The sequence below is a fragment of the Thermobia domestica genome, chromosome 18 (genome assembly GCF_964235325.1).
Source record: "Thermobia domestica chromosome 18, izTheDome1.hap1.1, whole genome shotgun sequence".
In the NCBI taxonomy this organism is placed as follows: domain Eukaryota; kingdom Metazoa; phylum Arthropoda; class Insecta; order Zygentoma; family Lepismatidae; genus Thermobia; species Thermobia domestica.
Window position 1 is genome coordinate 70,967,914 of NC_137471.1, and position 14,467 is coordinate 70,982,380.

At 36.4% G+C, this 14,467-nt stretch overlaps 1 protein-coding gene across 2 annotated transcripts in view; it reads right to left on the minus strand.

Moving 5' to 3' along the window:
* LOC145675580 (uncharacterized) overlaps nucleotides 1-14,467 on the minus strand; it is a 162,465-nt gene that overhangs the window by 46,129 nt on the left and 101,869 nt on the right. For both annotated transcript variants that reach the window (XM_081746103.1, XM_081746102.1), the window contains exons 4-5: nucleotides 7,650-7,725; nucleotides 3,793-4,707 (exon numbers count right to left, since the gene is read on the minus strand). In XM_081746103.1, coding sequence (XP_081602229.1) covers nucleotides 3,793-4,707; nucleotides 7,650-7,725 — 991 coding nt within the window. The remainder of the gene's footprint in view (nucleotides 1-3,792; nucleotides 4,708-7,649; nucleotides 7,726-14,467) is intronic.

Below are 14,467 nucleotides of genomic sequence, written 5' to 3' on the forward strand. Positions count from 1 at the left end.
TCAAATGGTAGCACGAGTGGTCTTAGGTTCGAATTCGGAAAGAGCACAGAATCTTCGATCATGACTGAGAATCGTAAGGTAGTTAGGGAGTAACCAGAATTAAGAGATAGTGAATTTTCATCTAGAAAGTCTTGAGAAACGATGTGCTAACTATACATGATTCTATTGAACGTACGTCATCAGTCGGCCAACGTCTTTCGTAAGCTTTAGTGACAGGTAGTTTAATTTTGGCTTCATCAAAGATTTAATTTATTCAGATGTCAAGTAAAAAGTACGTTTGGAATTACTAAATTTGAAATTCGCTTTTAATAATTTGGCTGATTTATCATTTCCCTATTTACGAATTATAAAGGCATGATTCTTGCGGATATGGTCAAAATACGGTTTTCTAATCTACTTTTAGATTGACAGCGTTTCTCTAACTTTGATCCACGGATCACAAGTGGTCCCTGAGAGGTCTGTCCTTGTAGTTCTCTTAAACAGAACGTTAAAAAAAAGGTCAAGTGTACTCAAATTGGAAATTATATAAGAAATTTTCACTGTCCTACAGGACTGACATTTTATCAAATTTATTGGCCTGTCTACTCTATGATATAATCTCGTCTTTAATTATTATTATTATTATTATTATTATTATTATTATTATTATTATTATTATTATTATTATTATTATTATTATTATTATTATTATTATTAATTTCAATATAAGATATGTGAATTTTGTTTTACAGTGTCAAAGTACGGTAGGTTTCCAAACTACGTGAATTCAAAAGTGAAACTAGAAATAGTACATCCATAACTTCCGGTTGCAATAATAGAGTAAAATCAAAGATAGAACTGTTTCTCGGACACTAAATCCGTATCAAAACCCTAAGACTTTTTTTTTTTTTTTTTTTTTTTTTTTTTTAAGTTTTTGCTCTAATGGAGATCAATATTGAAACTGAAAATAGTAGTAAACTTTTATCACTTCCAGAAGAGAGATGTGAATGAAGGTAAGTATATTCTCTTCAGACGCTGAAAATATTCGAAAAAAAAAAAAAAAAAACTGCTTGTCGTTATTTATTATCGTATTCTATGGTGATCAACGTTGAAACCGGAAATCAATTTCTAACACTTCCAGTCTGAATAGAGAGTTAATGGAGAAAATGCGGAGTAGGAATAGGAATTAGATTTCTGGATTGTCGATATCTGAGACCATTTAGCCCGTCACATATATGAGCGATGATGTCCCTCAGCGAACACACTATCCGATGAAAAGGAAGGAAGGAAGCGGTGTGGGTCCATTATGTTAGGTACTATCTCGGCATTTGCCTGGTGTAAATGAGGGAAACCCAGGAAAAAACTCACTGAAGATACCTGGTCTGAAAGAACTTTTTACATTTTTTTCGACTGAGTGTCCCCACCGGGAATCGAATCCGGGATCGCTCGCACCAAAGGCGAACGGAGAAAATGGAACGTATTCTTGGAATGATACATTAATTCCGACAGACAGCTTCTTGCTACATCTTGCCGTTCTTGTTTTATTATGAGCACCGTAGTAACTGGAAATAGTAGTATCACTTCCTTTATGAATACAGGGTTGACGAAGTAGAGATGGTACCTATTGTTGGGACGTTGAATCGATTTCAGAAAACAGTTTGTCGCTATCTATTACCGTTTTTGTTCTATGGTGGTCAAGGTTGAAAACGGAAATACCTCATTTCTACCAATTCCGGTTTAAGAGGGTTAACGGATGACAAAAACCTATTTGTGGGACGCTGAATCTATTCCAAATAAACCACTGCTACAAATCTCTCACCGTTTTTGCTCTGATACTTATTGAAAGACAGACAGACGGACATAGCTGTTCTATAAGTCCTTTGATCGTATTAGCAAGTCTAATAAATGGAACATTGGCCGCCATGTGCATAATTCTGATGCACAAATAGTGGGGTCCAAAATACCCCCAAAATTTGGCTTGGCGGCTAACGTGTTAAAACAACTCGTATATGCTCAGAACATAAAAAAAGATGATACATTTGCTTCCGAATGGACAATAATAGGGTGGTTTATGGAACATACTGACTAAGAAAAGTTGTCCTCATTTAGAGAAGTGGTTTAGAAACACTGGGCTATACCAATGGAATGAAGTTACATACACAACTACAGAAGAAAAAACTTTCTTTACATTACTTACAACTGTATTGTAATTTTCAGTCTTTAATAAAACTTTATTCTTGAGAATTGTCAGTATTTATATACAGAAGATGCATGTGAACTGAATAAGTATTGAGTATAAGGTAATTTAATAAGGTAAATATCTGGAACACTATTATCAAATTAATAGTAAAACTAACTTTCTTTTGATTTAATCAGGTTAGTTTTTCAACATACATTGTGACTGATGAAGAAAACAGCACGAATTCTTGAAATAATATCAAACCATTAACCGAAGAGGCACTGTAAGATTAATTTTGCTGTAAATGTAAAATAGGTTACAGAAAAAGAAAGAAAAAAAAAGTTATAGATCATTGGCATGTTTGGAATTCTGATGCATATAATTTCTTACTTTGCATAAACAAAACGTGATTTCACTTGTTTTTTAATTCCGTTTTTTGTTTTGACCTAGAACATTAATCTAGCTTTCGTTGTTGAATTTTTTTTTTTTTTAATTTAACGCCTCACAGTTATGCCCTTCAAGCTAAAGAGGATGACAATTAATGAAAACGAATGATTATGAAATTAAATTTTTTGTGTTCTCCCACCGGGAATCGAATTAGGGAATTATATTTCTGGGCTGTCGGCATCTAAGGCCATTTAGCCCTTTACGTATATGAGGGATGATGTCCCACGGCGAGCACACTATCCCATGAAAGAGAAGGAAGAAAGGACTGGGGAAGGAGGGAAGCGGCCTGGGACCATTATGTTACGTACCATTCCTGCATTTGCGTGGTACCGTTCCAGGAAAAACCTCACTAAAGATGGTTGGCCTGAAAAAGCTGTTACACTTTTTCGACCAAGTGTCTCCACTGGGAATCGAACCCAGGATCGCTCACACCAAAGGCGAGAGTGTTAGCGACTACGCCACGCGGGGCCACCCACCAGGAATCGAATCGAGACCGCTCACTATTGAATGTTCACTTTTCTCTTGAAGATGTACCACGGATCTTTCCTGATAATCTACGTTATTATGCTTCTGGACTCAACGTGAAGTAGTTTTTAACTCAGATTACAATAGTCTACAATCACTGTGTTTTGATGGCTGTTCTGTGGTAAATTCGTGTGCCATAAAAATACGACTTTTTATTGAAAAATAACCGATAGAATAAATGAAAATAAAGATCCCATAAAATTCTGAAGCAGCTTCATCGAAAATAGCTATGACAATGTGAAACATATACTTCTAATGTACAATGTCATTGCGCCAAATTTGGATATTGTCTTGTGAAAAACATCGTGTATTCTCACGGTAAGAAGACACACTTTCCTTTACAGTTTAAATATTGTGCCAGGGTCCAAAACTTTCGAGAAATAGTGTTATTGATTCACAACAAAATTTAAACTACCAGTGCAAAAATTACTTTTGATTTGATCTCTTGAGTTAAAACTGATACTTACAGTCGTTACAGAGTAATTTGTTTCAAGTAGTTACTCACAAATAGGCCGAAAGGAACTTAAGATCAGCTGGACACACCATAATATAAAGAATAGCCTTTTAAGTGTTAAAAACAAAAGTTAGCTTTACCACATTTTAAAACTATTTTTTCTCAACCACTTTAAAATTATAAACAAAGTAATAAAAAAAAGTATTACCTCTGAGCCTCTTGATTGGATAGAGTACTGCTGGCACTTGAAAAGGCACTATTTCCAGGAGTTGTCCGACCATCATCTTTAGAATCATGGTTAATCACTAATACCTGAGGAGGTTCACCTCCATTATTAAGCCTATTTAAGCCTCTTTCCAACCAACCAGGAGCTTCCATGGTATTGACTTCAGGCAGCCTCGCACCTGGCGTTGTAGGTTCCCAAAAATGTCCAACTCCCACACCACGATCACCCCATTTGGGTCTCCTGTCTTCTCGCTCAAGCATACGTTTCACTCGCGATTCTTCGCGCTGTCTTTCCATATCCTGTAACCACTGATATTTTTCTAAATAACGATTATCCGTATACATATCTGGAAGAGAAACTTGTTCTCTAGGGTTCATATCGCGTGGCGGTGGAGGAGGAGATGGGGACGGTGCATGCCGGGAAGGATATGGATGATGATTATTTGGAAGATTACCATTGTATGATTCGGAGTAATTATTATTTCTGGTCAGCGATCTCGACTGTCGGGCATGATCTGACATGTCTCTAAATCTTACGGCTTTCTGTGGAGTCCTTGGAATATATGACCACTCACTATGATTTTGCCCGTTACTATATTGCTCCTCAGTGTAGCCATTACACCAACCATTCCCATTAGCACTACTCCCAGCGGAAGTTCGATCATTACTATCACTTATGTACCCAGAAGTCTCCTCATCATTGTCACAATGATAAAACTGCGGAACCTTCTCCTCACTGTATCTCCTATCACTATTATAATTTGCCGAATTATTTATCGGTGGTAAACTTGGACTTCTTTTACCAGACACATTGTTCCGATTGTCCTCGATGTAATATGTTTTGCTTTGTTCACTGTTACTATTTGAATACCCCTGATCTTCGGCGGTATGTTGAGCCCTGAAAGGAAAATAAATGATTTACACAAATAAGGATGATATAAAAATACAATAGTTGAATAAATGAATGCGTACACTGATAGAACGATTAAAAAAAAAAAAAAATCCGAGCTATAGTAAATATTATGATACGAAATAGTCATTTCTCCAAGTAACACTCAACCTCAATTTTAATTTTAAACCATCTATTGACCTTTCAACCTCATGGAATTATCCTGGGATTAAGCGCCCGACTTCGGAAAGGATCTGCAGCACTCGATGTTTGAGAACCTCATTTACTCTCACTTACCCTCACTCAGTATTAACTTGATGATATTCGGTGACCCTCAATCTGCAAACACTTCTGCCCACAATCTGACGCATTGATACTACGAGTGAATGAAGAATGAAGTTGAACCTCATAGAAGTCAATTTTATGAGAGTGCCTTTGTCATAATGCTATAATCTACACTTTTGAATGAGAGTGTAGTTGTGAAGGATTAGAGATATGTAAGTTGGTGATCTAAGCACCCTAACTGTTCGGTGTTGTTCGGAGTACACGTACATGTAGTCCCGCCTTTATAACTTTGATAATGGATACGAATATAAAGCAGAATCAATCAGCCATGAGGTTATTTACCTCTAATTACGAGGGTCATGCAGAAAGTATTAAGATATTATTTGACACATCAATTTAATTACATATAATCTTTTATAATTTCTCGAAATTGTTCCCACAAGCAACAATACACTTCTGCATTCTTAAAAACCACGAGTAAACTATTTTCACAAATTAGTTTCTGCAATATCAGAAATTCCATTATTATATGCTGCGATGGCCACTTTAATTATTTAAAAAGGCGTTCTCGAATCTTTTTCTTAAGTTTTGGGAAGAAGGCAAAGTCACACGGAACTAAATCTCAAGAATAAACCGGGTGGGATAGAATACAGACTCCACTTTCTTATAAAACTCCAAAGTCGCTGCTGTGTTGGCCGTGCACTGTCGTGACAAAGAAGAAAATGAGACCGTGGAGACTTTCGGTGAGCAGATCTTCAAGCTTCAACGATAATCAGAAAGGAATAAGTAACGCACCACTCTACTGTCACTGTACGTCGATCATCTGACTGTATATTATAAATACCTTTGCTCTGCCCCTTCGAAATTTAAGCATATAGCGGCACCACTCCACGCAGTCATCTTTTTGCTCACGCATAAGCACATGTGCAACCCAGAGACAACAACTCTTGAAAAGACCATGATAATACAGTATTTTAATATAGACGGGCTGCAGTTGATCCAATCTTCAAGGATGACTGAATTTCCTTGTATGTGATATGGTTATTCTCTTTCATAAGATTTTTTTGTACTGCTGCGACTTTTCATCCATACCTGTGATGCTTCGGAGTCCAGAGCGAAACTCATCTGTCAGGCTTTGTCAGCCGCGTTTAAATTCCATAAAAACGGTTGCGCACGAAACGGCAGAATCCCCAAAACACTTCTCTAAATGATCATAGCACTGCTCTTGAGTTAAACCGTACTTATAATCGTAAGAGATCACTGCACAAAAATTGCGTCGCTCGAGCTCGAGTGTTGCCGACTGACACGCTCAACCTAATCTACAATTCCAGTCCTCTAATTTTCAAGCAAACCACCTGCAGTTATACTTTTCACCACTCAAGGACATACGCTTTACGTGATACATTTCAGTACGGCAACGATATTTGAATTGTAGTATATAAAAACTTTCGGCATGCCCTCTTATATTAATGTATAACAAATTTTTCAAGCAATCGCTCGTCGTTGTAATATTCTATGCATCTGGCCGCTAACGGAAACAACTGTATAAATGCAGGAAACTTGTATAGTGTTTAACTGTAATATGCATTAAACATGTGACAAACGGCAACAACTGTATAAATGCAGGAAACTTGTATAGTGTTTAATTGTAATATGCATTAAACATGTGACAATGTAATAGAATTTAGCACTAACCAGAGGTGCACATCCCCTCCAATGACCATGACGTGCCCTCTGTTTTTCTGGTACGTTCTTCCAAATCAAGTAGTGAGTATCTTTAAGTTTAACCAATGCATTTCTTTTTTTCAGGTTTAATATCTCCCCTTTCCCCACACCCATAATGAATAAAAAACTCTCTTATAATTATCCAGTAAAAATATTTCTGTCCTGTCCCCCCACCCCCCAAGTGAAGTACGGAGAATACATTGAAGCTTTTGGCAGAATTCACCAGTTCTTTGTGGTACTTCGGAAAGAAAAAAATAACGGATGAAAATTGACAGCAATACCCCCTACAAATTTATTATTACCTTCCTCTGAATACTTTAATCATTCCCAGGAGGGAATATGAACTATTTCCGATGAAACAGTCTTAGAATTAGATGGATAGATAAATCAGTTTTAGATGAATAAGATAGGCGAAATATTTTTGGTCTTCTCTCCCCAAATTGCAGATGATGTGAGCATGAAAAATGGAAAACTTACGGGAGTCATCCAGTACCACAAAGTTTCCCTACTTCCAATGCATTACTTAGTTTCAGGTAGAATTGTAAAATAAATTTAGACGAAAAATCAAATTTGTTGGAATATTTCTGTGCTCCCCAAAATTATTCATGACGCACCCCTTATACTAATACACAATATAGTCCTCTTTTGTGAATGTGCGTATACATTTTTCCTTGTTTTGATTGGCTCTGTAATTTCTTATATTTAATCTTAATAACTCTTGTATTGAGATCAGTTTTAACTTCCTACATTAATTAAGCAGTTCACTTCTAAACCCATTCCATAAACTGTCAAGACAAAGAATACTCACTGGAACTATTTTCTTTACTTAAAAATGATTTATTCTGGCTTTTGTTTGAAATCTCCAATCTTCATGATAATAGAGCAAAAGAATGTGTTAAAGAACAGTAACAATAAATTTAAATATTAAATAATAAATATACCTCATTGGGCCACTGTTGTTTGAATTCGTCTGTGTAAGAGATCGACCCCACGGAGCACACAAACCCGCCAGCTCCTCTGTAAGAATAAATAAATAATAAAATCAAAATGCATAGAACATGAATACTGTAACTTCCGAAACGCTGAAACAAGAATCCAGTGTAAAATTTAAATATTATAAAAGCAAAAAATACAATATTAGAGAAAACAAAGCGGTATAATTCCATGACATATTCATTGCAATGCAAAGTTAAATTTATATATTTTGCCTTATTCGAGTTTCGCTGTATATATTATTATCTTCGTATATCTTTGAAAACAGACATATTTTCTTCCTTAAAAATCTACCATATTTACTCGAATACCAGCCCCTCCTTCAAATTTGTGCCAGGTTTAAGACTGTTTATTATATGGATATGGATACAAGCAAACCCGCCACTACCACCATTTATGTCTATCATAAATGCTTGAAATTATTTTTGTGTTATGAACCGAAAAATTAAACAATATACAACAGAACTTTACATTGCCAAAATTCTCAAATCAAGGTTATTGGTTTTGTTCTCCTTACCCATTTTTACACGGAAAATTCAAACAATAGCACTACTTTGCTATTTAACAATGACGCTATATCAAAACATTCATTTTCTCTTCAACACTACTCCCTCATTTTTCATCAATACTACTGTTAGACGTATATTTAGTCCAAAAATTTATTATGCAATTATCAGCGCACCTCAATAATCTTAGTCCTGCATTTTCTTTCTTCTCTCTCTCTCTCTCTTTTTTTTAAACGCTCTTATATTCGCGTAAATAATGGTATTTCGACATCACAAAATGCAATAAAAAATATACGAAATCTTCATTTTGACGTTTCAAAGTTATGCTCTCTAAACTACAAGGCAAGCGAATATTGTCATAATTGCGAACTGATACAAATGGAAATGGAACATGCTTTTAGAACGTTGAATCCGTTTTAGAAAACAGCTTCTTTCTATCCATTACCGTTTTCGCTCTATGATCAAGGCCGGAATCGGAAAGGGTTGATTTTTTTTTTATTACTTCTGGTTTCAATAGAAAGTTCAGGGAGGAGATGAGACCTATTTTCCATCTGAACACAGAATCCATTACAAAGTTATTCTCGCTTTCTCTTACCTTTCTTGCTCTCACTTGTCAAAAGGAAGGCAAACGGACATCGCCATCCTATACGATTGGTTGGTTGTTTGGAATTTAGATTTATTTTCTGCTCCGCGGCTATTTGAGTTTTGGTTCTATAGTTTAAGATGGAAGCACAGTAATACGTTAAAATTTCACGGTTCTCCCACCAGCAATCTAACCCTAAACCCTGTGCAACAAAGTCGCGTGCGATAGCCACTGAACCAAATGTGAGGGCCTGTTCTATATGGCTTCCCATACTTGAATTGAGTTGATTTTAACATCCCGTTCAGCAGCGAAGCTATATGAGACGTGGACCTACTGATTAACGTGGAATCCGAATCACACGATCTCCCGCCGGGAATCGAACCCGGGTCTCCCACGTCAAAGACACGTATGCACTTCTCAATACTTATGTATAACGTATTGGAACTCTACAAAATAGAAGTCCTATAACGAGATTGAAACACTGATCTTTACAATATATAATTTTAGTTTCGAGAAGTTAAAGAAAAAATATTTTTCAAGGCTATTTACAGTACACTGAAAATATTAAAAACAAAGCGTGGGAAGGATTTTCCGAAGAAAGTCAACAAGGGTCTAAATATTTAATATTAGTTTTTATGGAATTCAGTTGGTAAAACTGAGGAAAATCCTACAAATTTCCAGTTAGATTGCCAACCAATGAATCAGGACCAGAATCTCTCGATTACGATCCATGAACGTTCTTTATTCAGCTTTCATCTTCCAGTCAGGATGCCCAACCAACGAATTCGAAACCAGAATCTCTCAATTACGAACGGTGAATGCTATTTATTTACGTTTCATCTTCCAGTCAGGATGCCAAACCAACGAATTCGAAGCCAGAATCTCTTGATTACGAACGGTGAATGCTATTTATTTACGTTTCATCTTCCAGTCAGAATGCCCAACCAATGAATTCGAAACCAGAATCTCTCGATTATGAACAGTGAATGCTATTTATTTACGTTTCATCTTCCAGTCAGGATGCCCAACCAACGAATTTGAAGCCAGAATAACTCGATTACAAACGGTGAATGCTATTTATTTACGTTTCATCTTCCAGTCAGAATGCCCAACCAACGAATTCGAAACCAGAATCTCTCGATTATGAACGGTGAATGCTATTTATTTACGTTTCATCTTCCAGTCAGGATGCCAGCCAACGAATTTGAAGCCAGAATAACTCGATTACAAACGGTGAATGCTATTTATTTACGTTTCATCTTCCAGTCAGGATGCCCAATCAATGAATTCGAAACAAGAATCTCTCGATTACGAATCGCGAACGTTATTTATTCAGATTTCATCCTACTTGGTAATTATATTGCAATGCCAATGACTTGCTGCCCAAGGTTAGAGAGTTTCGTGACCACGGACTGAAGTGAAACACATCCTATTGAGACGTAAGAGGTAATAAATTTATATTAAAAGATAAAAAAGGAAAAGAAGGTTGAACTGACACAGTAAAGTAGCATGACGCACGGACACAAGTTTAGAAATGTCAGTGTTCAATCCACAGATTATCCATTACATTTAGTTTTCAAGCACAACAACTAAGGAGACGAAGTGCCTAATAATGTTTACTACCTTCTTTGTCTTGATCTAAAATAATGCAATAATTGCATGTCTACTCGTACTGGTGCAGTTGCAGTCGGCCACTTTACAGCAGAATGCAAATATAATGTTCCTCGCATGCTACGTCTCATTTGCGATTCCACAACCTTTAACACTGTGTGATTTTGAAACGTTTAGATCTAACTCATACATAACAAGGATTAAGGAACGACAGCATATTTACATTTTCAGACAAAACAAAAGTTTTCCTTTATATTGTGTTGAAGGTCATTGAATAGCGAGGGCTTATTTTAAATTTAAATCCTCGATCAATAATATCCTCTATTTATCCGGTGCAATGTCTTTGAAGTATTGCTTCTCACGGATCATCTGACGAAGCGGATCACCTACGCAAAATCAGTACGAAAACTAGTAGTAAGATCAAATGACAACTTTGAATTGATTTCTGTTTGACGTCGGTATTCAACACCGAAGTCAAGGACGGGACTTGCTATCCACGTGCTATCTGAACTTCTTTGCATTTTCCGAGGGCGTTGTACTCGAAGTAGATTTGAACCAGTGATCACGCACACCTGAAGTGAAATGTTTTAGCCATAATAAACAAGGGAGCCTATATCTTTAAAACGTCATGCTTTTGTGTTATGTTACGAAACATTTTTTAAAAGTATATAATAATGGTATGATAGCTCGGTGGGAGAATTCTTACCAATGCTGAAAAAGAGATCCTTGTTCGTTACTAGGCCATGTGAGCTTGAGTGGAATCGTGCTAATGAGTTTTTTCGGGGTTCCCTTTTCCTATCCCACTTTTCTCATTCCATCAATTCAACGTGATTCACTTATACTTCAGTCCTCGATGGGAAAGACCCGGATTCGATTCCCAGTGGGAACACATATGATTCAGGTTCTACGCGTGTAGGTCCACAACTCATGTAGACTCCGTGCTGAAAGAGATCCTAAACTCCAACCCCAACTTATATTTCACTTGCCTTTATTACCCAACAAGGCATATACGTAGAAAGTTACTCTGAAGATTTAATTTCTCATAAACAGTGCAAGAAGATTATTTACAACAAAAGTTCTCAATGTGAGCCTTAACGCCTCCCAGGCGGGCATTCTCGTTTCCAAAGGGGGCGCTAGAATAAAAAGGGGCGATAGACTATTTAAAGGGAGCTTGAGATTTCATCACCTATTATTATTATTATTATTATTATTTTTTCATATTATTGAATGAAAGGCATTAAGCATTTTACGAACTGTCAAAAATTAGACTTCTTTACAAATAATAATATAAATTCTTCAAGGCTGATTTTAAGAACTGAAGTCTTTTCCTGGTTCTTAGATTGCTTCGTCCAAGTTTTACGTTCAGCTTTCTGCATGGGTGGATTGGGTTACGATAACGGGGAGCGCTACATTCTAAAATGTTGAGAACCACTGATTTAGAACTAATTCATTTACTTCGTAGCATAGATGTTACAGCTCACGAAGCTGATCATCGCTCAGTCAACCTTGAGGTCAATAACTAACTCAGAATATAAGTGAGCACGAGTGTTATTAGTGGATACCGAGCCAAACCCTGAGCCCTCACAATCCTGAATGTGCACATTCTGTAAAATGACAATCTCTGCTTCGTAATAATAAATTTCATGGGTGATACAGCACACAAAAATTTGACTGACCAGGAAAAGCCTGCTATTTATATGGTGTGCAGTTAACACAACAGCTTTCAGAGTGTATATTTCTAACTTTTTAGGGGACTGCGGTAGCTCAGTGGTAAAGCACTCACCTCTGATGCGTGGGGTCTGGTTCGATGCCAGCTCATGCAGTGTGATTTGTAGTGGACAAACACCATGTGCGTGGGATTTCTCGGGGCTCTCCCATTTACTTCATTCCACCACTTTATTAATTACGGTTATCTCCGTCTCCCTTAGCTTCTTTCTAATAGTTTTTTTTTCTTTTAGATCGAAGTTCGCTATCTCTTAATTCAATTATATTCCAAGCTACATTACTACACTGGCTATTCTGCGTCTCTTCCGGGGATTCAACTTGACACTACCACTTTACAACTGTAGATTTTACATGTTGAATTCGTACAGGTCGACGAGATATCTGTATTCTAGGAAAATAAGAATGCACTTCGCTAAATTTTGTCCTTTATGTCCAATGATTCGAACAAATGAGTACTAGTAATATAGCCTGGCAACCACTGAGCGAGTAGTGGCCCGATGAAGAACTACTATAAAAACATCCTGTGAAACAGTTACCAATCGCAGAATATTTTACACTAGTAGCTTCTGTCGTTATGTTTGCAGTACATCCATTTCAAATATTCACCCGGAACGCTATCTTGTCCGAGAGAGAAAAAGAGATAATGACAAAACATAGGACTTATAATTGTCAACTAATTCAAAGTTCTCCTACATACGGGGTGTTTATGCATTGGCTTCATCTTTTTTTATTTTTTTTTAAACTTATATTTCTTGAAGGTGTGTTTTGCCTAAAAACTTATACTCCATTAAATCACTGTGATATCTAACATTGCTACAAATTATTAGGTGCACAATATACGGTTTACATTATTATATTATGGCAAAATGCTCATTTACTTATGTGAACTTTGCGTATCAAATATTAATTTCTTTCTCTGATTCTGAAGTGTAGGGAAGTGATACAGTGTTCAACTTTCCTGCGAGGGATCTCTACCTACGTAGTTCGATCCTTGGTCAGTAGGACTTGTGAAGTCAACAATCAGACTACCTACATTCCATAGATTCATCCACAACCATTTAGGATTTGCATTTCTTGTTCCCTTAACATACAGAACATAACCATAAAGTTGTTTAATTAAATATTTCCTTTCGTTTTCTTTGTAATTCACTCAAAGGATTACGTAAATAACACTTTTTTTGTGGCAGAAAAGTTTGTTCCTTAGCCGAATTTTAAAATGTAGAAATACTTATTGCTAAATGTATTTTCTAATTATACACATTCTAAATATTGATCATCATTATGGATATTCTGCCATTATTAGCAGGTCACTTGCCTCAGCTGAGAATCTTCCATGTTCCACGGTCTTCCGCTAACCTGTTCGCTTTCACGTACGGCTTTTCTGCTTTGATATCGTCCATTAATTGTAGTGTCCTTCGCCCCCTCCCTCTCTTTCCTACCACTATACCCTCTAGCACTTCCCTCATGATACAGTTTCTTCTTAGCCAATGTCCCAACCAGTTTCTCTTCCTCTTCTCAATAATATATAAAATTGTACTCTCCCCTTCGAACATTTCTAAGATATTCTCATTCGTTTTCCGATTAGCCCACCCAATTTTCTCCATTCTTCTCCACACCCACAATTAGAAACCTTCAAGTTGTTTTTAATCATTTTTGTGTAATATCCATGTAAAAGAAAAAAAACTGTAACATTTTTTAAACTCACACACTAATGTATATGTAACTTTCTTTCTGTAATTTTTCTATAATATTATATTACATTCCTATTCACTGTCTTCTTTCTCCACCTTATAGCCAGAGCCGATAAAATGGTCTTGTAACTCAGCTCTTTTGCAGGCAAGATGGTGTAGTGGGGAACGATGCACTAGATTCACGTCCCGGTCGTGTTTCAGAGCCCTTGGAGTGGCAAAATACCAGAAAAATTATTTCCGCCTTCGTATAATAAGAAAAATTACAGAAGTAACAAAAGTACAAAATAATAATAATAATAATAATAATAAAATCCCATAATAGATTAAAATCAATAAAATGCACTAACACAAAAAGGCACTCGCTAACCCCTCTATATTTCTTTAAAGGAAAACTGTTTCCTGTCTTAGATACATGTGGTTCCGGGTTCGACTACCAAAGACAGTCAGTGTTATTATCTGTTAAAATTTTCGGTTATTATTTAGCATTAGTGGAGATTGGGAGTACTTAAGATGTATCGAACTCTGGTCTAAGAAAACCGAAATATTACTACGAACCGTAAAAAATAAACCAACTACTATTTTAAAGTATACCTACACAAGATGTTCTCAGTCCTCTTCCACATCGCATGTGCTAACCACATATCACCAGA